At 33.0% G+C, this 26,124-nt stretch overlaps 3 protein-coding genes across 5 annotated transcripts; 1 reads left to right on the forward strand and 2 right to left on the reverse strand.

The window, feature by feature from the left end:
• The first annotated feature begins 1,008 nt into the window (after positions 1-1,008).
• Positions 1,009-12,066, forward strand: LOC140047384 (carnitine O-acetyltransferase-like). Of its 2 annotated transcripts, none has more exons than XM_072092382.1 (14): positions 1,009-1,187; positions 2,393-2,599; positions 3,260-3,346; positions 3,811-3,983; positions 4,579-4,747; positions 5,056-5,227; positions 6,259-6,437; positions 6,979-7,079; positions 8,135-8,257; positions 8,681-8,803; positions 8,984-9,119; positions 9,279-9,341; positions 9,701-9,838; positions 10,151-12,066. In XM_072092382.1, exons 1-14 carry the CDS (start codon positions 1,152-1,154, stop codon positions 10,367-10,369), a joined length of 1,926 nt encoding a protein of 641 aa, XP_071948483.1. In that variant the 5' UTR covers positions 1,009-1,151; the 3' UTR covers positions 10,370-12,066. The 2 variants fall into 2 exon arrangements, with proteins under 2 accessions (XP_071948483.1, XP_071948484.1); XM_072092383.1 differs by having other exon boundaries at positions 1,143-1,187; positions 2,365-2,599.
• A 181-nt stretch (positions 12,067-12,247) lies between these two features.
• LOC140047383 (BTB/POZ domain-containing protein 16-like) lies at positions 12,248-19,873 on the reverse strand. 2 transcript variants are annotated; one of them, XM_072092381.1, is made up of 14 exons: positions 19,437-19,873; positions 18,993-19,059; positions 17,982-18,138; positions 17,556-17,724; positions 17,236-17,339; positions 16,536-16,877; positions 15,919-16,033; positions 15,617-15,686; positions 15,275-15,337; positions 15,004-15,071; positions 14,491-14,610; positions 14,095-14,347; positions 13,682-13,783; positions 12,248-13,433 (listed from the first exon to the last, which is right to left on the reverse strand). In XM_072092381.1, the coding sequence occupies exons 1-14, from the start codon at positions 19,553-19,555 to the stop codon at positions 13,176-13,178; spliced, it is 2,007 nt and encodes a 668-aa protein (XP_071948482.1). In that variant the 5' UTR covers positions 19,556-19,873; the 3' UTR covers positions 12,248-13,175. The 2 variants fall into 2 exon arrangements, with proteins under 2 accessions (XP_071948482.1, XP_071948481.1); XM_072092380.1 differs by having other exon boundaries at positions 17,236-17,342.
• A 449-nt stretch (positions 19,874-20,322) lies between these two features.
• Positions 20,323-25,431, reverse strand: LOC140047385 (transmembrane protein 45B-like). Its single transcript, XM_072092385.1, has one exon. It carries the CDS (start codon positions 25,425-25,427, stop codon positions 24,579-24,581), a length of 849 nt encoding a protein of 282 aa, XP_071948486.1. The 5' UTR covers positions 25,428-25,431; the 3' UTR covers positions 20,323-24,578.
• Positions 25,432-26,124: the final 693 nt, after the last annotated feature.

The following is a 26,124-nucleotide window of genomic DNA, read 5'->3' on the forward strand; positions in this document are numbered from 1 at the left end:
ACGCGCATCAACCAATCAAATTTTGGCAGACGCAACCATGACTATGACGCAACGCAAGAAGCGATATGACCGATGAAAAGTGCCAATTTCGAATGATCCTTACATCACGACGTGACCTAGAAAACCAAGCTTTTAGCCAATCACGACAACGCGATAGAATATACATCACGCGCCGTCGTGATTGGTCAAAATACGCATTGCGTTAACTTTTTACGTCCTTCCTTGCGTTGCGTCGTATATTCGGGGAAGATTTAACTACTTCTGACCATGGATAGTTCCATGTTCTGACCTATGGTTTCCTTTGTTGATTTATAATTTGACTTTGGATATTTGACTTTGTCACTAGATCGTCGATAATTAGCGAACTAATTTAATGCTGATGATAGATATGAGGGTTGGACGATTAACAATAATTATTTATAAATTATAAACTATATTTAAGCCCAAATGTTAGAAATGATAAAACACAATATAACGTCAATAAGCCATGCTCACAAGCATACTATCAGTTAGTTTTAATACGTGTGAAAATAGCCTGCATACAAAGAATAAAATCCTATCGAAAATAATAGGCCTACTACTACTTACTAAACAGGAACAATTAAATACAGTACAGTACTACCTGTAATATTAAATAACAATAGTGAATTAATGATCATGACTGTTTGATACTTGACTGTGAAATTGGTCGCAAAAATGACATCTGCCGAATGGAAGGGGAATTTAAAAAGGTACGGGCCCCATCTCAAACGGCGCACGTAGGCCTAGTAGTAACAATTTCGGCTTTCTAGGCTAGATGAATATTTGTTTGAAATTTAAATAAAGTATGTAACTGAATATATAATATGATAGGCGAGAGTAACAATAAACATCAGCAGAGGGATTCCCGTTTTGCTTCCCGGGTTTGTGCCAGCTCCTCTCCATGATCCCAGGTCAGTAAAAATCCGATCCATGTGTTGACGTCATGATTGAGGGACATTCTACGCGCGTGCTCAAGCCATGCCAGATATTGTGTAAACACAACAAGGAATATTCCGATCCGTCGCGGTGTGGTGGTGTACGTTGGTGTAAAGCTGAGATAAACATCACGAGTTAGAGATTAGAGTAGGTTATCAAATAAGACACGGAAACTGGACAATACCGTGTGAGTTATGTTTTCTACGGCAATAGGTCTATCACGGCAAGTGGTAAGTGTAAAGGTTGAATTTACTGACAGTGATTGGTATTGCTAGGCTAGCCTGCTTGTTGTGACCTCTATACACACGGCCTAACTAGGATAGAGAGAGGTCATTTGACATTAGGAACAAGGGCATGACATTCCACCATTACAACTTGGCTTACGTACCTAGCGAGAGGGCCTAGGCCTAGGGTATAAATAAATGGTGGTAGGAACCTATGTAGGGATTAGGCCAAGTTGAGCCGCCGACAAGTTGAGCCGCCGCCAGAAAAACGTTATTTTCTATGGAACGCCAAATGCTAACTTTCGCCGGTGCTCGTTCAATTTATGTTAGGGATAACGATGTACATTCAAACGTTTATATATCATGGTTTTTAGTATATACAGTATATTATTAAATATTATAATTAAAGAAATAATTATGAAAATCTGGCTTGTAGATTCCAAAATACAGTGATGTTTTTAGCCAAAAATGATGTAAACATGTTGCCCCTCATTCAGTCGGCAGTTGTTTGTATGAACTAGGCTAGGCCTACTCCATTTTTCGGTAAAATAATTACATAAAATCACGTTTTTTAGTAAAATATTTTGTGTATTAACATTTTAAAATTCAATAAAATATGATATTAAAAGATTAGTAAATAAAAAACAATATGTATTTAACCTCATTCGAACAAATGTTAATACTCTAAGTATTAGTAATTAGTCCTGAGAGACAACGTGACTTTACGTGGTAGGCCTCCTACACGCGAGAAAAATTATGAGTGCACTGAATTCTTTCCTCGAAAGATTAAAAACAATTAAATTATTAAATATTAGTTATTAATTACTACTTTCCTTTGCTTGCTGTGTTAATTGTAATAGGCCTATATGTAATTATATATTATTTATTTTCATGACACAATAAACCAAGACCATGAACTTGTACTCTGGACAACATCCTAATCACTACGCGAAATGTCGTAAAAGACGCATGCACTGGGCGTTTCATAGAAATCACCGGCGGCTCAACTTGTCGGCGGCCCAACCGGTCATATCCCCTATGTAGAACCTAGTAATAAAGGTGGATAGCTTCTTCCCACACCAACCAAGTGTTCGCAATATTTTGTTTTGCCCATAACATTTTAATGTTTTTATTGCATGAAAAATATCCATTATTAGGCCTAGTTGATAATAAAATTATATAGGCCTATGGATGCGGTTTGTTTTATTTAGGTGAAGTATACAATGTCGAATACCATGAAGCAAGCTATTAAACCAACAGCATGCCTAATGCCGTTGAAGGCTAAGACTGGTCGTATGTTCATACATCAAAGACACTTACCTAAGCTACCGGTGCCACCCCTTCAACAGACTTTATATAGATACCTGTTATCGGTTAAACCACTGCTTTCAGATTTTGATTTTGATACGACTAAAAAGGTAAGTATGATGTTTGCCATGAACACTACACATATCTTTGTTCCTTGCACAATTTCAAATTGCGTAAGAAAATCTTTGCATAATTTAAAATTGCACAGATCGTTCAAATTGCGCATAATAACATACTGGATTAAAAACAAAAGAGCGTATCAAAGACAGAAGATGTGATTTCCTGTTTAACCTACAGTACTAAGTTATAATAAAAAGATTCAAAGTCCTGGATTGATATCCAAAAATATATAGAATTATAAACCAAATGTTCAGATTGTGACATTTTTTATGTTGTTATAAAGAAAGAAGGCAGCAAAACAACTTGTATTTGCACTATTAATTGTGCATTACATACACAAAACATTGTAATAATAACATAATAATATCATATATTCATAACTAAGGCCTTGAACATCTGTTTAGGATATATTTTCTTCTCTACAACAGAAATTATAATCTGGGATTATAGTAGTATTGAGGCAAGACTAAAATTAATTGAAATTTCACTTTTGTCTGTTAGTAGGATGGTCATGCTTGGCTGAACATGCTTGGCTGGTCATGCTAATGCTGGTCATGCTTGGCTGAACATGCTTGGCAATAAATTATGACTATTCAATTCTCATTAATAGTATTTTATTACATGTTGTTTTATCCTTATACATTCAACAGCTTGTTGATGATTTTGGACGACCAGGTGGTATTGGTGAAAAACTACAGATGGGGTTGATTGAAAGATCGAAAAAGTTAGATAACTGGGTAATCAACACTTTAAATTTAATCAAATCCATAGACAAATTGAAAATTTAAAAGCCATGAAAAAAAAACGAATTGTAAAATTTAGCATGTATCTTAATGCAGATGTGCAATACATTGGAATAGATTTAAATTGTGACGCTACTTTCATACCAATTGTCAATGTACCAACCTATATCAGAGCTCACAGTTAAGAAATCAGAATTGGTGCCAATGGGATGTCATAATTTACTCCTAATAACAGAACCAAAACGAATCACTTTTCACATGCACCGATTGACAATTTGTACCGATTTTGGAATGAACTTTTTTTTATCAAAGATAGTAAAGCCTTTCCTACTACCATATATGGACATGATGATGTCATGTCACTACTATATTTGGGCACACCACACTTTTTTTTTTGTCAAACTAGTTTGATAGTGTAGACAGAGCTTAAAAGTGAATGTTTTGTAAACTTTTTGTAGCTTTCACAGTGGTGGCTAGATCACGCGTATCTCAACTTCCGTGAACCAGTTATTATACATTCTAGTCCTGCGGTAATTTTTCCACAACAAAGTTACACAGATTTAGATGGCCAGCTTAAGTTTGCTGCCTCGGTGGTTGCGGGCATTCTTGACTTTAAAGTTATGGTGGATAAGTAAGTATATTTTTACAACCTATCAGGTTTGTTGCAACAAAACTTACATACATTAAATACACATTGAGAACTAGAGAGAGATACCCACTCCTGTGTTGGGCCATTGACCCATGGTTTCCTCGTGGGCTATTTGCCAAATTGTTTATAAATATATACAATGTTTGCTGTATAAATATAATAATAAAATTATAAAGATTACCGATTCAAGAATAAGCCCACTAAAAATATTTCAGCTTATACATGAAGACTAATATATAGTATGTTGTAAGCTTATACCAGGGAGGTATAAACATAATTATACCTCCTTGCTTAAAATATATTACTTTGATTTTAGCCCACGGTGGGCTTATTTTCTATTTATTAACAAAACACACCAATTACAGAGGATGGAAACAAACCCATGTCTTGTATTAGTATTTTGTAGTATTGTACCACTTTTGGCTCTATGATACAAATCCTTGGGACTGTGACCAAGGCTTGAACCTAGGACCCTAGGATTGGTAAGCAGGCATGCTAACCACCACACTAGAGTGTCACTTTATATATACTACAGTATATTTCAATCAATAAGCTTAAATAAACCTTGTTATTATAGTCAAAGCCTTCCAGTGGACAAGCTAGGTGGTTCACCACTGTGTATGTATCAATACTATAAGATATTGTCATCATGCCGAATACCAGGAAGCAGAAAAGACTCGATTGTTACGCATCCGGCTGATGGTCCTGATCCACCAAAACATATCGTTGTAGCTCATAATTACAAGGTAATTTACATATATATTTTCTTGTATCAATTTTCATGGAAACAGCAAGCCTTGATGCCGTATCAGTTACAGTAAACCAGATACCCTTGGTATGATGACCTTTTAAGAGTGTTTACTTTAAGAGTTTCTGGTTTACCATACCATACCATACCATATATGATTATTTCAATAATTATATGACTCTTCTGTATTATTTCTATTGTGTTATATAGTACCTCACTAAGTACAGTTGAGCAAAAGTGCACAATACATCATGAAAGGCACTTATATATTTTCAAGTAACTTATGTCTCCCGTGTATATTTTCAGTTCTTTTCCTTAGAAGTGTACAAGGATGGGTGGACACCATTGACAAGAAGTGAGATCTATCAACAGCTTTGTGATATAGTCAACAGATCTCAAGAAACCAGTGCTCCAGTTGGAATACTTACCGCTGAGAATAGGAACACATGGGGAAAGATATATAATCAAATGAACAAAGGTATATGCATTTATTATTTGTATACTAATTTGAAGGTGAAGAAGGCTGTTGAAAAACAACTTTCACTATTCTTCTTCAAACAATCACAAAAAGCTCTACATTTGAATAGTGCTAATAGAGGCTAGGAACTAAAGCTCTGTCTCCACTATAAAAAAGTTTGATGTACCCAAATATGGTAGTAATATTCCCAAATACAGTAGTGACTTTCATCCGTCGGGCTGGTAAAATGATTGGTCTGGAACTGCCTTCCTTTACCGATGTGCACCTAGAACACCTCCAGAAAGATTTCGAACGCATTGAGTTGGATGCCTCTCATCCTCTCCACAAAGTGATCATAGACCAACTTAATCCAAGTGGTAGATTGAGGCTCCTCAGTGTGAAAACAAATCGATTTGCTAAATCCTTTATTCCTTCCGGCATCATCCAGTACAACAGGAAGTCAAGAAGATAATTTTATATTGTAATTTTTTAGATGTTTTTATATGAATGGTTTTATGCTATATTTGTTTTTATTGTGTTTTCTTGTTATTATGACGAGCAATGAATTTCCTTTTTGAGGATCAATAAAAGTTATCTTATCTTATCTTATCTGATATAATAATACTAATAATAATAATATTTATTTATTTATGGGCACATCACATTTTTTGTCCCATAAATGCTGATAGTGAAGACAGAGCTTGAAATCAATCAATATAGGAAGAACCTAATTAGAAGTAGGTCATGGCTGGAGGCTAGATCTAAACCTTGAAAGGATGTGACTTGTGAAAATATATAAAAAATAATAATAATAATAATAAAAAATGAATTAATTTATTTTCTAATCTGTACAAAAGAGCATTCCATAGTATATAAAGAAACTATATCAGGTTTGAATTCTTATTTTGCCAGAATCAGACCCTTACTAGTTGATTTATAATCTTACTTCAAGTATACTGTATGTCTCTCTGCGCTGTGGGCTTAGATGTTACACTTTTCAACAATGTTATTCTCCCCTAGATAATTAGCGATTAACTTCTTTTCCTTGATAGATCGTACAAATCGTGCAATATTTAGTGAAATTCAACGTAGTATTTTCGTCTTGTGTTTGGATGAGAAGATTTCATCACTACCAAAAGAAGAATTTGACAATGAAGTTGGTCGTCAGCTGTTGCATGGAGGAGGCAGTGAACTTAATAGTGGTAACAGATGGGCTGATAAGACCCTACAGGTGGGTAGACAAAAAGGGAAAATAATAATAATTTAAGAGCTTAGAAAGTGAAGTACTACTGAAGTAGAGAATGTGCTATTTAATATTTCAGCCCATTTTGAAGTTAGTTACTCAAGATTTAAATAAGCTTTTGTGACATCACCAACATATAGATTATATGCATGGTTTGTTGGTATTAATAGCTATTTGCATAGAAAAATGTAGGATGATATAACTTGAAAATAATGGACGTTATCATACAAACATACAATGCATGTAATATATTTGGCAAATGCTTTGCAAGCATTTTACCATGTAATAGTCAAAGGTCATTGGCGGAATATGGAGCAGTGGTAAGAAATGAGATTTCCTTAAGTTCTGTCTACACTAACAAACTTTATGTGCCTATATATGGACATGATGATGTCATCACTACCATATTTGATCATATCACTACCATATTTTGGCACATCATACTTTTTTATCAAACTAGTTTGATAGTGTAGACAGATCTGGAGACAGTATGCTTAACTGCTTAACTCTTGTATTGTATCTATTTTAGTTCATCGTTGGTCCTAATGGAGCGTGTGGTTTGCAATATGAACATGCTCCAGCTGAAGGTCCCCCAATTGCAACACTCCTTGACCACACCTTAACATATTGGTAAGTCCATACAAATTCTTATTTACAACAATGATTATTATTTACATCAATGGACTAAATGTACATGTAAAAAAGTATATTATACAAATAATGAATGTTTATGAGTGTAATGGTACAAATAATGGCACGAGGTGAATGATGAACGGTTATATCAACGAGGCAACGCCGAGTTGATATAACCTTTCATCATTCACCAAGTGCCATTATTTGTACCATTACACGAATACAAAACATTCATTATTTGTTTTATATAACATCTAAATAAATTCTAGTTATTTGAATCAAATAAAAGGTAGCCCTAGCCAAAGCTTACTACATTTCATTCACACACATTGATTAAAAACAGTAACATTTGGTTTTTAATAATTTTATATTAAATGTTATATTTATATGGATTTCGTAAACACACCTACTTTTGTGTCAACAAACGACCAAACAATCCTAGGCCTAGCAAGGCTAAAACGCCTAGGCTAGGCCTAGCCTAATACTAGCATGGCCTAGGCTAGACCTAGTAGCCTAGTACTAGCTTGGCTGAAAGGCAAAACTTCGACAGACAATTGGAACTTATCTAAGCTAATTATGGTTTTTCCAACAATTCCACGTCTTGTAGGGATGTCCCCATTAATTAATCAAAATCCTAAAAACGATCAAAAACTAATTTAAATGCCTTTTTGAATGAAATTAGTACATAATGTCCAAATCGTACACAAATATCTGCTGCTGTTGCATATCTCGCGGTGGTGTTTACAAATGAAACTGAGACCAGACGACCGGTGGTGCTGTTGTATTTCACAGTACAGAGCCATATCATAGGATAATTTGTGTACTATATTTTTTTTCATCCGCGAGACGTTTTTTTTTTCGTACACAAAAATGTTTCAAAAAGTACTATTAAACGATCGTTTAATAGTGCGTACTATTGCACGCCATGTGACCCACAATCGTCCAATCAAATGACAGGAATTTATTTAGGTGTTATATAAAAATAACTAATAAATTCTATACAATACAATTCGACTTTAATATAGAGAATTATTTTTTTTCAATTTTGTTAGTGATAATGTATGTGAAGATGTGGCCCCTGTTGATAATCAGCTTACCCCAGCTAAGAGACTGAAATTTAACCTAATTCCTGATGTCAAAGAAGCTATTGAAAATGCTAAGATATCAATTGACAGGTAAACAACAGTTACCAATGCACTATGGGATAGATAGTATCATGTAAAGCTCTATTTACACTATCAAAATGTGTGATGTGCCCAAATATAGTAGTGATATCCCCAAATATGGTAGTGATATGACATCATCATGTCTATATATGGGCACATTACATTTTGTTGTCACATACAGTTTGATAGTGTAGACAGAGATACTACAAGGACTTTATAATTCCAACTGTAGGCCTACTAACACTGGGTAAGCCAGTCATAGGGATTCAGTTCCCTTTCAATATTTATGATTGGTAAAATTGTATTTTCTAAGCCTAAGTTTTAACTTAAAGGTTGTGTTAATTGACACTATTACAATATATATATATATGGTGGGGTTCTTTATTTGTGCTTATAAATATAAATGTTTTTATATTGTTGTTTTATTTTAAGTATGATTGAAGATCTAGAACTCCAGATATTTAAATTCAAGTTATTTGGCAAGGATTTTGTAAAAGCGAATAAATTAAGTCCAGACGGCTTTATCCAAGTAGCTCTACAGTTAGCTTATTTCAAGTAAGTAATATTTTTAATTTTTTTAATTATTTTGAAGTTATTTAACATCAGTGTGTTTATGCTGATGAATTTCACTGGCTACATTTATTCAACTACACAAGTTTGTAGATTTGAGGTAGTTACAGAAGCTATCACAACAAGTGAAGTAAAACTCACACAGTTCAACACCATTCTTTACAGAATTTATGGCGAGTCGTGTGCAACATATGAAAGTGCTTCGTTAAGACGTTATCAACTTGGTAGAACAGATACAATTAGGTCATGCTCCACTGACTCAGACTTATTTCTTAGAGCAATGGCAGACAGTGACAAATCAGTAAGTCATTGATTTAAAGGACATTTTCATAAAATGTTATAATTGAACAATAAAAAATAATGATGAATATGATCATGTATACTATAATAGAGTCAGCCATACTGTTTCAAACCTGAAGCTATTAATTTTTAACGTTTTTTTGTTATATTTTGTGTACAGAATTCTGAATTAGTTCGTTTGATGAGACAGGCTGTTGAATCTCACAAGGAGTATACAAACATGGTTAGTTTCTTTATATTTATAGCGCCACCATTTCAACGATCTGGGCACTCCGGACTTGGATGTTACACTTTCCAACTACATGCTTTACCCCAAAGGGTGACAACATGTCAATGCTTTTTATGCGCTCTCTCATCTGTCCAGTGTGTGAACTAGTACACAGGGGTAACCCCTACTCATCTCGAAGGTGTACTAGGTTCTTTAAAATACATATTATTGTGTACACTAGACCTAGAGCTTGTAATCCTTATCTGAAAAGAATCGTTGTACCACCAGAACAATTACACAACTAATTTATTTTGGGGCTCATTCAGATAAATTTTCATCAAATATTGTTTTAACATTCGTTTTAATTATTTCAGGCTGTGTTTGGTGACGGCATAGATCGTCATTTATTAGGTTTAAAACTAATGGCAATTGAATGGGGCTGGAATGTGCCAGACTTAATGATGGACACTGCCTATAATATTAGCACACATTTTAAATTATCAACCAGCCAGGTAAGTAAATGTCCTGTCAAAGGAAATGTCTCGAAATTGTTTTTGACTTTGCAACTAATTAACTGGATTATGAACAGAAAATGTTAAAATTTTTACATTTTTAAACAGTAAATATTATTGCTATTAATTATTTTTATGCAAAGGAATGTCAATGTAGAATGTTATCTTATTTAGTTAAAAAGAACTGCAGAAAAGTTAGATTTTTTTTCTTATCCCGACTTAGACATGCATTTCAGTATGATCTCTGGCTAATTTAGAGTTTGTCTATTTCTGTTAAAATCTATTTATTAAACCTATTTTTTCCAACTATAGGTGCCTGCCAAGACTGATTCAACTTTGACCTTTGGACCTGTAGTTCCAGATGGCTTTGGTGTCTGTTATAACCCTAAATCAAAACATATCAACTTTGCTGTATCAGCATTCAATTCAAGCCCTTCTACAAGTTCAATGACCTTGAGTCTCAAACTAACTGAGAGCTTGGCTGAAATGCAAAATATATTGGTCCAAGGATCAATGTCTGCAAAATTATAAAATAATTATTATATTGAAATAATTTTAGTAAATGCTATTTTAAAACTCCCTCCAATAAAAAAGAATCTTTTTGGTGTTTTCCTCACTCTCATAAAAATATAATATAATTACTTGATATAATATTATACTTGGAAAAAAATTCATACACAATTGAGGGCTGGGGCTTATTCAAATGATAAAGGGAACTGAATTATCTTATGTGGTTGGTTCCCATTAGGATGTAACGCAAGGGCGTAAGCGCCATGTGGTCAAGTAATTTGACCAATCTTGACGTAATGAATCATCACAACTGTGATGTTGGTTAACACACTTGTGTTGCATTGGGACCAAGAATTTTTAGTGGCAATATCTAGCAAATCGCCTAGATTACCTTTAAAGATCTAAAAAATTGGATGGTTATTCTAAAAAGGAACTCTTTTAGGTAAGTTATTGATTAAACCAAGTATGGTACATATACAATTTTGATGCAACCTCGTAACATTTTTTGTAGAAGACAACTTATAATATAATAATAATAGAGAATTGGTGGATTGAAATATTTATACTTAATAATATGGTGCAAGGTATAATTCACCAGTGTGCTTTTTCTATGTCTTTTCAAATTAAGGGGTCTGATTCGTTAAATTAAGTAAAAGTACTAGTAATTAAGTATCAATAAATTAACTTAAGTTATTATGTGATAATTCAATATATATTATATTATTGGAATAAATGATGTGGCTTAAACTTAATAGGAATAAATAAATATATGGGTTGGAGTCCAAAACTACTGACATCACAGTATCATGTGACTGTTATGGTGTCAAAGATTGCACAAATCAGAATTGTTATGCCCGGGTGATTTCATAATCATTACAGTATAGTTTTAAGAATACGCAATTTAAACATGTAATATAATTATAATACTGTTAGTATTTGTAAGATAACATATAAAAGTCCCAATTATAATTTAAGAGTTACATGGTTGCACTTGGATGCAACACCATGTTACCACAATGCAAAGTGAGTTAACCAATCACAAGTGACAGTTAAAATGATCCATTGCGTCAAGATTGGTCAAATTACTTGTGGCGTGCTTACTTCTTTCCGTTGCTCCAATAAGTCTTATGCAGCATCAAATTATTAATAAGATATGATAAGAACTCTACAACCAATTGATTAGTTATGTAGAGTAAATTAAAAACCTAAAGAAAAAATAATGGTGGATAATAAGATGAGAATGGAAATACACTTCCAATAATGTTCTTCGCACAATTGGTTACTCTGTAAATAAAGGAAGTTTTATTTTCTTGGGAGTATGAATTAGAAAATAATAACTACTGCCATAAATAATAATATAGAAAATATTTAAATAAAATTTTGAATGCGTAACTGAATTTTGTTGTTTTTCATTTTTTATAATTCACTTATATACTTAGTCAGAATGACTTTAACAAATACGTACTGTAATAGTTACTGAAGTTACTATTACAATCTCGTCAATGAAAACACAAACTACACAGAAACTTAAGAAGCAGAAAAAAAACCCTTTTCAATCCATCACATAGTTTTGGAAACATTTGGAGAAAAAGTTCATTATAGTATGACTTTGATTTGATTTGATTTATTTCAGCATCATGACAAAAATGATTGATGATGCACATTTTATTTGTACTGTTCACTCTGATTTGTTCTCTTCTACAACCAATGTTTAAAAAAAATGGGTTGAAAACACAGTGGTTGCAAAAAAAAGTTTTATTTACTGTAATAGCAATACAATAGTATTAAGGTTCACATACTGTAATCATTATATGGGTACACACTGTAATATTTCACATACTGTAATCATTATATGGGTACATGTTGTAATATTGCTAGAGAATAAACTAGCATAAAGCTCTGTCTACATTATTATATAGTTTGACCACAAAAGTGTGATGTGCCCAAATATATACATACATATATAGGCACATCCCATTTTTTTGTCAAATAAAGTTTGATAGTGTAGACAAGACCTTACACATGAATGCCTTGTACAGTAGCATTTTCCTCAATGAACCACAAAAGCGAAATGAACTCGACATATTTTGATTTTGAATACTACTATTAATATTAGGCAATTTACAGCGCACCTCTTTTAATAATTGCAAGCATATATTAATAATTGAAAACATTATTTAAAATTCAAATAAAAATATATATATATTACAAATAGCATTGTATTTAAAAGCACACACATAAAAGCATAATTCTTAAATGTATTATAAACATATCTAGCAATGAATGTTAGCTATTGTGCTTCAGAACACATGGCCTGGTGGCCTCTTGCAAAATCAGTATTACAGCTTATTATTCTTGCAATATGGCAAGGAATTGGACTGACATGTGAAAGGGCACAGGACTAGACTTGCCCCAAGTCTGTATTCATTGTCTTTTTTTATTTCTTTTTTTTTAAATTTCGATTTTTGTCTGAAAATATATAAGGAAAGTATCCAAGCTCAAGTTACACGCCATATGTGCAAAAATATTTATATTTTTACTAATATGTATATAAAATGCACACGATCATCAGCTGATCATTGTAGGTCCTGTTCTGTAGCTTCCATGGATCGTAGAGAGAAAAGTCTGCCTTTCCTCAAATTAAAATTAAAAATTATAGATATACATATTTACAGTTATTGCAAAATTTTAATCACTGCAGCTGCTTATAGAACACGTTAATAAAAATAGATATAGCAATAATATTTTCAATATTATTTTAGCATCCAATTTTTAATATTACAGAACATGGTGGATTTACACTTGTGTAATTATACAATAAATTATCTTAAGATGGTGGGAACAACAGCGAAAATGTGACGTATATAGGCAGAGAAAGGCCCTCTAGAGTCAGAATTTCACTGCGACTAGTCTTCGAGCCGAGACCAAACTTCTTACTGAGGATGCCTGTGTTAAACATGTAGTCATTGCCGTCAATCTTGGATTGAGTGCGTATGCTGTAGCGAACTTCACGATCTTGTCGCATTGAGAATGTTTGTCGTTCGCACGCTTTGAAAGACAGTGTTGGATCGTGAGGCTTCAGACGCTGAGGATTATAATGGGAATTGATTTATCTCTTAGAAAAATGTATCAAAAATATACCGGGTTATATAACAGTTCACACTATAATTTCCATCATAAAGGCCAATTTACACAGACGAGTGGTAACGGTAATAAAAATATGGAATCTATGTTATTCTTTATGAAAATTTACACACAACGTGGGACAAGTTGCGCGGTTTACTGTTATCGTCTGTGAAAAATTGGCCTTTATACTCAATATTCAAAATGTACCTGCATGTAGAATTGATATGTGTGTTCTTTACCAAGTCTATGAGCTTTCAACTCAAAATGAAACCCATATAATGAAATGACCTCTGTGTGGTACCTAGGTTCCTGAAAAAAGACAAGCAATAGCAAACATTGAATGAAGGAGACTCCCAGTTAATACAACAAAAAATATGCAATATTATACAAATAATGAATGTTTATGAGTGGAATGGTACAAATAATGGCATGAAGTGAATAATGAAAGGTTATATTTCCACGAGGCGACCTTTAAATAGTGCGTACTATTGCAAATGTGACCCAGAAATGATGGGAATTTATTTAGGTGTTATATAAACACATTTTAACCATCATCCATAGATTGAAAAGAACTTTTTACGTAAAACAATTTATAAATGAATAAATAAAGTATCTCTTACCTGTTCAATTATGAAACCAGCTCTAATAGCATCATTATTAAAGTTGAGCATTAACGACATATCACCACCCCCTTGTAAGGCTTGGTAGTGCTGGCTTAACATCTTCAGTACCCAGGGCTGTGGTACAACATTCATGCGTACCATATCGTCCAGGTTACGGGTGTCGGTGATACCGTGCATTCGCAGTGACAAGAACAGTCCGGCGTATGCCTGCCCATCCTCACGTTCAATGAAGGAGCAGTTTTTTGGTAAACTGAATAAATTTATAAAGTTGTTCTTAATCAATTTTTCACAAACAATTTCTCTTTCTCTTAGTCTGGACAATATTGGATAAAAGGGCTTTTGAAAGGTTCTAGCTGACAGCGCCCTCATTGTTTTTTAACCTATTTTACTAACCTATTGAAGAAAGTTACGATTGTACTGTGTGAGGGCATCAGCATGATGTGTGGATGATGTTGAAGAAATATCCAATAACACAGCAACTTGTACACATAATATTCATTGTAAACAAACAGTCTAGAATTAAAAAAACATAATTTGTAAACATAATAATATTGTGTAACATACTAAGCATTTTTAACTAGAAAGAAATTTCACTAAGATTCTAGTCACAAAAAAAAACTACAATTGTTAGTTGAAACAATTTAATATACTGTAGTTAAAAACAATCAAGAAAAAAATAAAATTAATAACAATTAAATACAAAATTAAGGAGATGTTTACTATATAACTTTAAAATAAAAAGTAATGACAAAAAAAATCACCAAAGGTTTGGTGCTTTGTTTTTTTGTAAAGTTAATTTGACTCACTTGTTCTTGAAAATGGTTCCATGATGGTTCTGGAACGTCAATCTCTTTTGTCAATAAATTTTATTTTAAAAATAATTAAATATTTCAAAGAATACACTACCTGCTTGACTTCAGTAATCTCTGTAGAAGAATCAGTGGCAACTCCCTTAGGTGAATCTGAACAGACAACTGGTAGAAAAAAATGAAATAAATATTCAAAATTAGAAATGTTCTCAAAACTTGAGTAACCTTACCAAAACACGGAGCACATTATTCAGGCATTGTATTTGTAAGATGAGAACACGTCAGGGCTAATTAGACTTCTGGGAATCTAAAGAGCATCCGCTGTACCAACCAACAAAAATGAATAAAAGAGATAAGGCTATACTTACTGATGGGATTAAATTAAGTTCTAACCAACGTTCACATGCTGTAACAACACTGCCAACCTTGTACTATATAAGAAATACAATGTAAATATCTTTTATATTTATTAAATGTGCTAAAAAGATGTTTGTTACACACCTTGTTTTTGTTATTAGTTTTGTCATAATTGGCATGCCATAGGAGTTTTCTGATGATTTGTTGTATACTAGTTATGTTAAATTATGTGTTTTACTAGTCAATTAGAATAATTGATTGACAACCAGTATTTGTGTTATGCATCTTATTTACACCTAGAAAATAATGTTAACAAAATAATGAAGAATAAATGTTAACAAATTGCAATTTACCTTCACACCAGCGTAGTGATAAGAGCAGACAGTCTCAGAATGTATACTCCTAAGCATCAAATGTTCACATCTATAACAAAAAAAAATAAAATAAAAAATAACATAATTTGTAGCCGCTTGGATTCTAATTACAGGTTCCTTTTAATTTAAAAACAAACCTCTTTGGTATAAAAATAGATCTTAAGCTGCTCTGTCTACACTATCAAAATAGATTGAAAATTATGATGTACCCAAATATGGTAATGATATGATTACTGTATGTCCATGTATGAGTTTAATAGTGTAGACAGAGCTTAACATACCGTTTGATTAAATCTTCAAACTGTAGCATTGATGCACAGGCCAATACACTGACAATACTGCAGTTATTCACTTCAAGTTTATCATGGTATAAGTTACCCAATGCCACTGCCAAAGCTTTGAAAAAGAAAACAAAATTACACAATGCAATAATAAAAGATTAGATCTGGCAATAATATGAACTCTAATGATGAAATATGTTAGGAAGATACTGTCTTTGGAAAGCCTGGAGGAAGGGTTAGTGCTACCCGAAAGCTCTGCACATTTTTTTCTGGCTGTTTTACTTTATTGTTTTGATTTTTTACCTTTTTCGCTTATTTAAGATCCAGCTACTGATACCCACAGCAGTGTTGTCTTTTAGTAATTTGTTTTTTTTTATTTACAGAGCCATACATATGTATATGATGTATACCATAGTGTATTAAAACACCTGTGTAGCCTAGTACACGAGTATAGGACTGGCTACTGGTTGTATTGGGAATAAAGCTGTTGTGGACAGCAGAGTCAGTGCTGAAGATCCCAGGGAAGGTTGGGCAACAACTACCTTAGAGGTCTATCTACAGTAAACGCATTACACATGCTGCTATTAAACTTAAATATAATCAATACAGTATCTCACCCTCTTTTGTCACAAACACATCTGTCACCTTCAGTTTCAATTTTGTAACTATACTTCTCCTAGCTGGAGTAGTGTGTCCTGGATGATCTTTGTCTCGTTTTTGTTTGTTTTGCGGCGTAGAATCAGTCATGCTAAGCCGTCGACTCATCTCTTGGTACTCGTTACTGTAGTATTGACTTTTATTGATGTATTGGTCCAGAGTAGCACACATAGGGTCTCTGTAGTAGAGCTCCTTCTTGGGTTCTTGGCTTGCTTGTTGTAAGAGGGTTGTAAGCGTTCCCGACTTCTGAATGTATGGTCGATGCAGCTCCCAGTTTGAATTCAAACATTCAAGAAGAATGTCTGAAAGTTAGTAAAATAAAACATTTTAAATAATTAAATAGCTTGGTGGTCTAGTGGTATGGTTCAAGACTAGTGGTCTGGGAATTGTGGGTTCGACTCCAATCAGAGAAAAGTATATTTTTACTTATGCAATAAATTAGGCTTATTCAACTAGTCCGTTACTAGCTCCTCTGTGTTTCTATCTTACAAGAGGGAGTAGATCTTTAGCTTGAGAAGCTTGTAAGAAACCAGTAAAATGTGCCTATTGAATAGCACTCTTGAATAGTGCTTACAGTACTGTATCTCTCCCACAGAGAGTGTCTATTGCATATTAAACTAAGAAATGATATTTATTGATGTTTGCAGTGATGCAACTAACCTGGTCCAAGTAGATTCTTAACAGGGTATGAATGATAATGGAAGATGTCAAGTGGTGTAGGACTTCTGGCAGATGTCGGTTGATACTTCTTGATAGGATGGCAGCTGCTGATGATAAATGTAATGACAATGAATGGTATACTGTACACAGTAGAACCCCATGTTTAAATATTAAAAGTGTTGAAGTTATGTACAACATGACAGAAATCAATGGTAATACTGTAGAGTACAACCCGTTTTTTGGGCCAATCCACATTCAGGGGACACCCCTATTAAGTAATACGAGTCTAGCAACAAAAGGCTAGGCCGAAAGATAATTACCTGCCTACAGAGAGTCTTCCAGGAGCCGTTGCTAGGTTTCTTTTATTGACATCAGGTGAATCTTTATGTTTTGAATCTTTTCTTGGAGAAGTACATGGCCTCCGATGCAAATCTTGTTGGTTTAAATGATCTTGCGTGTTTACATTTAAACTGGTGGCGGGATTATCAGCTTAAAAACAAAACGTAAAAAAGGTTACCAAATGATCACAAAAGATTTAGCATTAAATTGAGCAATGGCAACAAAGGCTGTTCTACTCTAATGTTGCCAGTGGGGTTTGTAAGATTCAAAAGAACTCCTTTTTCCTGAAAAGTCTTCTCAAACTTTTCAAAATCTTTTACATTTATTCATTTCCATTTGGTCCCTAGTGCTTGCTTGTGTTCAAACTTTTTCAGAAACCTCCTTTTAAAACTCTTGGCATTTATTACCCGTCATAACAGCCATAATACTTTGACTGTAGTGTTCGTTTAATGACTTCAGAGCCTGAGCTCTGCCTAGCAAGTCTCCTCCGAGTGATTCTGGCAATCTCCAGCGGTTTGTGCAACCAACCTGAGATCGTACACGAGATCTTGGGGATACCTGAAGCTAATGGAGAAAAAGATATGTTACTTTTTGGAGCTAGACATATTGAACAATGCAAGTTTAAATATTTAGGGCCTATAGTAGAATACTTTCAACATATTATTATAGACTATAATGCATAATACAAACTAGAAATGTATAGTATTGTCTAACTAGTGTAATGTAACCATATATGTTGCAGTATGTGCAACTGTGATGGATCGTGTTACTCTTTAATTTAAAATTTAACTGGCAACTATAAACAAACACTTGCTGTGTGTAAGTATGTCAGACATATCATGTGGGATGTTTTGCCCTAATAATTGTACTGAATGTAAAGTTCATTGAGAAATCTGCAATTCTGGGGTGGACTCAAACCAATGAACTCCAAGTCACTAGCCTGGCATTTACACCTCTAGACCATACATTTTGCGCTGTGGAAACCAGTTGGAATATGCAGCTCAGTGGTCTAGAGCTGTGTTTCAAGATTAGTGATCTAGACTCATTGTTGGTTCAATTCACATCAGCTCTTTAAGCCAGCATTATAATGAAGGGTTACATAGTGCATGGCATTCATATGTCTAGACAATCAAGCCACCATCTCCCTAAAAGGAGGGGTTATATACTGTAACTAACTTGGCACAGCATAGTGTATATATTTATTGAAACCCAACAGGTTAAGAAAGGGGTATCTTTTCAATTCATTATCTAATACAATTCAAAATGTAATGTTTGGTGATTAGGGGCGATATGGGCATGATGATGACATCTAAGAATTAAAGGGAGGAAGAATTGTCTGTGATTCAAACAGGTACTCTATTCAAAGCCTATTTATTCAACCTTCCCTTGTTGATGTAAGAGTGTCAAATATAACTCACTCTTGGTGGTTGTCTGCCGTCAACAACCACACCACGGAGAGCTGTTAAAGGTGCATCTTGAAATGCTCTGAAATAAATGAAAACAACAATTATTTAGAAAGCTTACAGTCTTTTATCTATAACATTTATTATTTATAGACAAATACACAAAAGGTAAAACTCATTTATATTTAAGGATTAAAGAATGTTCATTGATGTGTTGCGATACCGAAGGCAAGTCTACTACTCTCTAAGCATAGATAGGCCTTGATTCTGACATTATGGAAGCCCTGTAGATACCTAGGCATAGGCCTAGGTAGAGATCTAGCTATTAATATTCAAAACTAGGCCTAGCCTACTGACTAACCATCCATATCCTACAACAAGAATCTTGTCAAGATTAAGTTTTAAAATAATTAGGCCCTAGCCTAGCTAGTAGGCCTATGCCTATATGCTTTTTCTTACATTGTGTATGACAAAAGTTCTTTTGGCATTTTCGGTGGAACAGCCGGTAAAAACGGTAGCTTAGATTGTTGTCCTGCCGAACTATCAACAGGTGATAACAACAAAAAATCAGACGACATTCTTTATCTGTCTGCTCAGCAGAAGCACAGAGAGAGCCTCTCTTCTGCTGGCGTCGTGTGTTGTATTAATATTTGCACAATATAAATAAGGAGGAAGGAGGCTCCGCTCCTTCCGAACCGAGCTGACGATTAATTGAGCGGTGAATCAGGTTCAGTTCCTGGAACTTAGCTATGTATTTGCGACCCGTTGTTTTCTTCTATTTGCCAACAAACAAACAGGAAAGAATGAAAAAGTTTGTTTCGGCAGTGTAAGCCTAGCCTAGGGCCTACAGTAATATGATTCTCTGTTTCGTCACGGTTCAATAAAGCACAACAAAACATCCGCGGCCAAGTTAGCAACAGTAACGATGTGGTGGCGCTATTCATAGAAAGATTAGGGGTTTTCCCTTTTTAGATTCGTTCATTACCACATGTTTAGATAACAAATAAACGATTTACGGGCTTATTTAACGGAGCTCGACAGACCGTAAAGACGTAATTATTCGGGTTTATGTATGCTCAAACGTACTATATTGTTTATTCTTATAACACCAAACTAGTATTTTATTATAGATTCATTATCAACATACTCAAGTAGGCCTACGTCAATATAGAATTTCAATCATATTTGAGAATTAATTGAGGTGTAATATAAAAATACCGTATTTAATGACTAAAACGACTACCTATGAATAGTATCTCTATCTTTAGTTTCCATTTGTAATCATTTCAAATATTCAGGAAAATGCTTTAAAATATTTATACAAATTTAAAAAAAAAACCTCATTTAAACAACCATAATTTTAATCACACATAATACCACATACAGTATACAGAAATCAGATATATAAAATTATATGTTTTCTATATATTTTATAGGCCTAATCTAACTACCAAAATATAATCCCTTTTCCAACAACATGCTTTTTAACCTTTTGATTCTAGCACGAAATATTTACATTAGAATAAATTAGATACCCAACACTGTTTTAATAACATTAATGAGTTACAAAATGTTTATTTATTTATTTGGAATTACACCTTTCGATCGGTGCATCCTTTGTTTCGTTTAATCACACATAATTAAAATTAATTAATGAAAAAATTAATTAATTAAAATTTTTTCGTTATTCCAAAATACCCATAACCACAATTATATCGCCATCTTGCTACTAATATATTAATAATCAAATATATTACAAGGCCTCTTTAGGGAATTTGTATTGATGGTATACTTCATCATTGCCAACAGGCTGATAATACAGTATCATAAATGCACATGGATCATCCCAGATATAATATAAATTTTTGATTATGCTGATGTACTGCTAATAAAATACAATATTTAATAATTATACACAAAATATATTTACTATAATGATAAAAGCCATATCAAAAAACTTAAATAATCTTAAAAACACATTAAAAACAAACATATTTTAACATACAAAATAATACACACATGCAAAATAATGTTAGGAAAATATTAAAATACAGTAGTGTTTAAAAAAAATATATGTTATTAATAGCACCAAAACCTATTAAACTTATGATATGAACTGAATATGAATATAAAAAAAATGAAATGAAAATATCAAAAGTATATAATTTCACCTGAGAATAATTTATACTTGATAATGAACATTTGATTGATCATACTAGAGTGATATAGTTTAATTTATAATTGTTTGATAAGGCGCAATATAAATTGTGTATGATCAATAAGTTATAATAAACAATATAGTGTTACTGTAATTAATTTAAATTTTGGTTTAGTTGTACTTACAAAATGAGTTTTTATTCCAGTTTGTTTGGAATAGTGGATATCAAATATTATACATGATATTTTAAAATAAAAAAGAAAGAGCATTAAAACATAAAACTTTGAAAAATGCTAATTTGTAAAAACTTGTCATTTTTCAACCCTTAATTACATTTGTGATTAGCAATTAAAAGTCCTTAACCACTCTGTTGGGACATCCATATTAAGGGGACACTTCCGTGAGGGCAACAGTATATTATCATCACAGGATAACACTACTTTGTGTGACAACAAAATGTGATGTGCCCATATATGGACTTGATGATATATCATCTGTGTCTCGTTGTGCTTGTGTATGTAGCTTAATTTGTTTATTTTTCTTTATTCTTGTTATCTATTTATTCATATTTTATTTTTTATTTATTTATTGACTACTTTTGAAACATTTATTATATATACTTTTTGAATTATTCTTCTCTGTTGGAACTAGCATTAAAGCCCTTAAAAATAAAACTGCTATTTGTCAATGATGTATCTTATAAAAATTGAATCGAATTGAATATCACTACCATATTTGGGAATACTTTGCTGAGTCCTAAAAAAGGTGTCCCCTTAATAGAGGCTCTACTGCATACAACCTTCATTATAAATCAGCTACAGTAACCATATTCTGTATACTGTACAGTTTATTTTCACAAGTCTTCTTTTATAAAATTTCATTATTTTATCCTTTGAAAATGATATACTGGTAAATAAACAACATATGAAGTACACTATAGATGATTTTGTATAGACAACAATATTAACCAAAGGCAAATGTGTATAAAAGCCTATCTGAATTCCCAATGGTTTATCCATATGGTAATGTACATTGTATATCCTTTCATTAAAAGCTAAAGTTAATTAAGGATATTGTGATGGGGATAACACACACATATTGCATACATTGGCTGTTTTCCTTTACAGCTCTTAACATGATTATAATAATTACAGTAACTCTTAAAAATTTATCAGCCTCTGTTAAGTTTAACTGTATGCTATAAAATCTATATTTGCAGTTTAAGAATATATATCAAATGCCAGTTTATGTAATATATATAATTTATATGTTTCTATATAATATTTAATTATTTTAGATACACTACGAATAATGAATATATAAGTATTGTTGATTTACATCAAAATTTAAATTAATTACACAATATGTTTTAACCATAAAAGGTGTTTGTTACAAAAACATTTATTTACAAAGAGCATAAAATTAGTTAACTCAACAATCCAAAATACTTAATTCTGAATAAGCACTACAATTCGGTGAATAATGATAATAGGTATAGAAATAAATACAAAAATCATTAGTAATTCAAACAGATGATAAAAAAAATAAAATAAAAAATAAGCACTACAATCAAATTACCACACCCCACAAATAAAATTATCACACCCCAATAATGGGACAGATAAATGCTTTGTTTAACCACCACCTTTCCACAACCCTTCAAAATAAATCTTTCTTTCTTTCTCTATATTTAGGCAAACTGCCAAGGATAACAATAAGCGAATTAATTCACTAATATTCTTAAAGGTTGCAATCCTGTTCACAAGACAAACATACACAAGTTGCTCTACATAAACAAAGTCTTATTACAAGTCTTTGAGAGTGGAGTTGTAATTTGCCATTAGAAAAAATCCTGATATATGACAGGACTTGAACCCAGGACCCTTGGATTGGCATCCAAGCATCATAAATCTATTATATTTTCCTATAAGACTTCATTCATACAACCAATGAGTGTCAATGTCCAATTCATTCAGTATACAATAAAGAATAGGTACTGTATTGTACAGTAGTTTAATAAATGAATAAACATATCATTGACGTTGTATAGTATATTCGACAACAACAACAAAACTAATTAACTTAAAAAACATATTTTCTAGTGTTTGAAAACATAAATAAATATATCTACCACATGTGGGTTTTAATAATAGATACTATAGTCACACACGCATATTCAATTTAAAATAAATACATAATTTAAAAGGTGGAAACATATAGGTGGGAAGGTTTGGGAATAACAATGATCAAAAAGGTGGATTTTAAAAGTTGATATATAAATGATAATAATCTAGTTAATATATTGGGCATCTTCTAGACTCCGGAAGTTAAAAAAATAAAATTTGGGATGGTTCATGGCCATCCTTCTATTATCAAGTTTATATAGCAGTTATGTACAAATTCAAGTTATACATATTGATACTTATATAACATACACCAATCAAGCTAAGATACATATCTACAGTACAATAGATATTATTTTTCTGTGATATTGTAATTAAAATATAAAATACAGTGTCATGAGACACTCCTGTACAGGCTGAGCTTGCTTTAAAGCTTGGTTTAAATGCCGTAATCGCAGCGCAAGTAATCTGACCAATCACAAGTAATGGATTACAGTATCCGAACTGTCGTCATTGGTCAATTCGGTTGTTTATTTTGTCCTTTAGTTGTAGATGGAAATTGCTTAGAAAAAGGTAGAATACAACGATGCGTACAGGCCTGCATAAGAATATTATATTATATAGTACCATGGAGTCTCCCAGTCCAATTTGAACAAGCTAATCCAGGTCTATTCTAAAGTCACCAATATGCTATAACAATGTACTATTGTAATTGTTCACCATGCAAAACTTTACAATACAAAAATACCGATTGATGTCTGACCTTTGGTAAACTTATAACACACTCAAAACTTCTAAAACTATTTTGATATTTCAACAAACAACAACTACAGTAAGGTATACCTCAGACTATCAATGAGTTTAGCCATTTTGTATTTTAATATTTCAAATGTAGCAAGGTTGAGAATATTAAAAACATGACAAGGAAGGTAAACGTCAAGAAGTATACAATATTTTTTGTAAATTTTGTATAATTAAAAAAATGTATTTAAAAAGTACCATTTTAAACAAAAAATGTATCTTGGAAGTCCATATTCAGGAAGTAACTAGTCTGTGTTAATTAGGTGAACAGGTGTTAAGGGCTACTTACATTACAACAATAACAAAATCTTGGTGCCAAAGAAATGCAAACTGACAATCAATGGCTCGAACCTACAACCATTGATTGGAAGCCCATAATTTTAGCAATGTACCACAACATGAACAACAACTTGGAATACTGTAAAACATGGTTATACGATTTATAGTCTTGGTTCTTCGGTGATTTAGCTTAAATTTTCTTGGGTGACATTTTGAAATGTCATCAGATATTGTCCCCATTCATTCACTGTCAAAACACTCATCAGCATCGTCATTGTCTTTTGTGATGAGTTGCATAGACACATCATTATGGTTAGAGTTCCTCATTGATGCATATTTTGTTTTGTTTGATGAAAATGAGCGAAACACAAGTGCGAAAATACCATATATGACAAGAAGAAGAAACATATCAATTAAAAGATGCCACGTGAAGGCCACTGTTACAAACATCACATTTTTATGATCGTCTTGGTCCCATGGTTCTCCTGATGGCGGATTGTACAAAACAATACCGACCATCCAAAACCACGTTCCTTGTAACATTGTGAACAATATTCGCATTAGAACGAAAGTTCTGTTTTCATTGCTGAAGACTTCTCCGAGAACGCTAGCGAAACATCCGAAAATAGAGAGAACCAACAATATGTGAATGTGCACGTCAAGTTCTTCGCGATGATGCACGTGATAATAGAACAACAAACCTTCAATGAAAAAGGCTAATGCACCAAATATTTTTTCGTAATTCTTAAGCGACGGAAGGAATGATCTTCCTAAGGCCATAATCAAGCCGTAGAGTGCGAAATATGTATACATAGTGGAGTGTTGCCACTCCACAGAGCTGTGAAACTCGCCATCTGATCCTATGAGTACTAACTTGTTACTAGGATAGCTCATTTCTCCTATAACTCCCACAATGCCAAAAATAACAATAACAATGCCTTCGATAGGCAGTCTGCCAATTCGGCGCATTAGTGCGCTCTTGTTGTGTTGAGACGGACCATTATCATGGTACGATAACTGAATGATCCAGAAAACCGAAAAACAGAAGAAAAAGGAACCTGGAGCTGCGTGACCTAGAAAGGTTCCCATTTCCAAGTATGTCTGCAAATAAATGAACAGAAACTGTAAAATAAAGAATCTTTCTTACCAACATTTGATAAATTAAAATAAACACTAAGAGAAAACTTACCATATGATCAAGTATAGTTGAACTGATATTGGGCAAATAATAAATGACATTCTCATTGTACAAGCCTACCCTTATCACCAGTCAGCACCTTTTCAATGACATACTGTCTGCCCGTGCCGTGTGTGTCTGCCGACAAAGGCTAGCTAGTGTAGTGAAGTAAGAACCAACAATAGGGTTGGCCTAAACACAATTCTCTGCAATTTCCATTTGTCTTTTATTATTTGATTATTAATATGTAATATAATATAGTGTAGTAAACTTAATATTTATATAAATAAAATTAGGCCTATACCTTGAAAATACAGCTTAGTAAAATCAACAACTTGGCACCACCACACACACTAAGTACGTGCGCTCTGTCTGTCGTCTGCTGCTCTAGTGACACTTCCTGCTTGTGACGCATGAGTGAGCATTTAGAAGATACAAATCTTGTCCATTACCAACGTCACGTGACCTCTGTTGTTTTACTATAATTACATGTACAGAAATAGTTTTTAAATCTGTATTATAATTATCATCATTGACAACCATCCATCTTATATCGTCATTTACAATAATGATATGATAGTGTATCTTGGCAAAAAGTAAATACTGTAT

The sequence above is a fragment of the Antedon mediterranea genome, chromosome 4, assembly GCF_964355755.1.
Source record: "Antedon mediterranea chromosome 4, ecAntMedi1.1, whole genome shotgun sequence".
NCBI lineage: Eukaryota > Metazoa > Echinodermata > Crinoidea > Comatulida > Antedonidae > Antedon > Antedon mediterranea.

Coding starts and splice junctions, on each gene's coding strand:
- LOC140047384 (XM_072092382.1), top strand. CDS start 1,152: ATGTTTTCTACGGCAATAGGTCTATCACGGCAAGTG. Junction 7,080..8,134: donor GACCACACCTTAACATATTG/GTAAGTCCATAC, acceptor CAATTTTGTTAG/TGATAATGTATGTGAAGATG. Junction 8,804..8,983: donor CTACAGTTAGCTTATTTCAA/GTAAGTAATATT, acceptor CATTCTTTACAG/AATTTATGGCGAGTCGTGTG.
- LOC140047383 (XM_072092380.1), bottom strand. CDS start 19,555: ATGTCGTCTGATTTTTTGTTGTTATCACCTGTTGATAGTTCGGCAGGA. Junction 13,784..14,094: donor CTGGTTTCATAATTGAACAG/GTAAGAGATACT, acceptor GTCTTTTTTCAG/GAACCTAGGTACCACACAGA. Junction 13,434..13,681: donor CATATCAATTCTACATGCAG/GTACATTTTGAA, acceptor TATAATCCTCAG/CGTCTGAAGCCTCACGATCC.
- LOC140047385 (XM_072092385.1), bottom strand. CDS start 25,427: ATGGGAACCTTTCTAGGTCACGCAGCTCCAGGTTCCTTTTTCTTCTGT.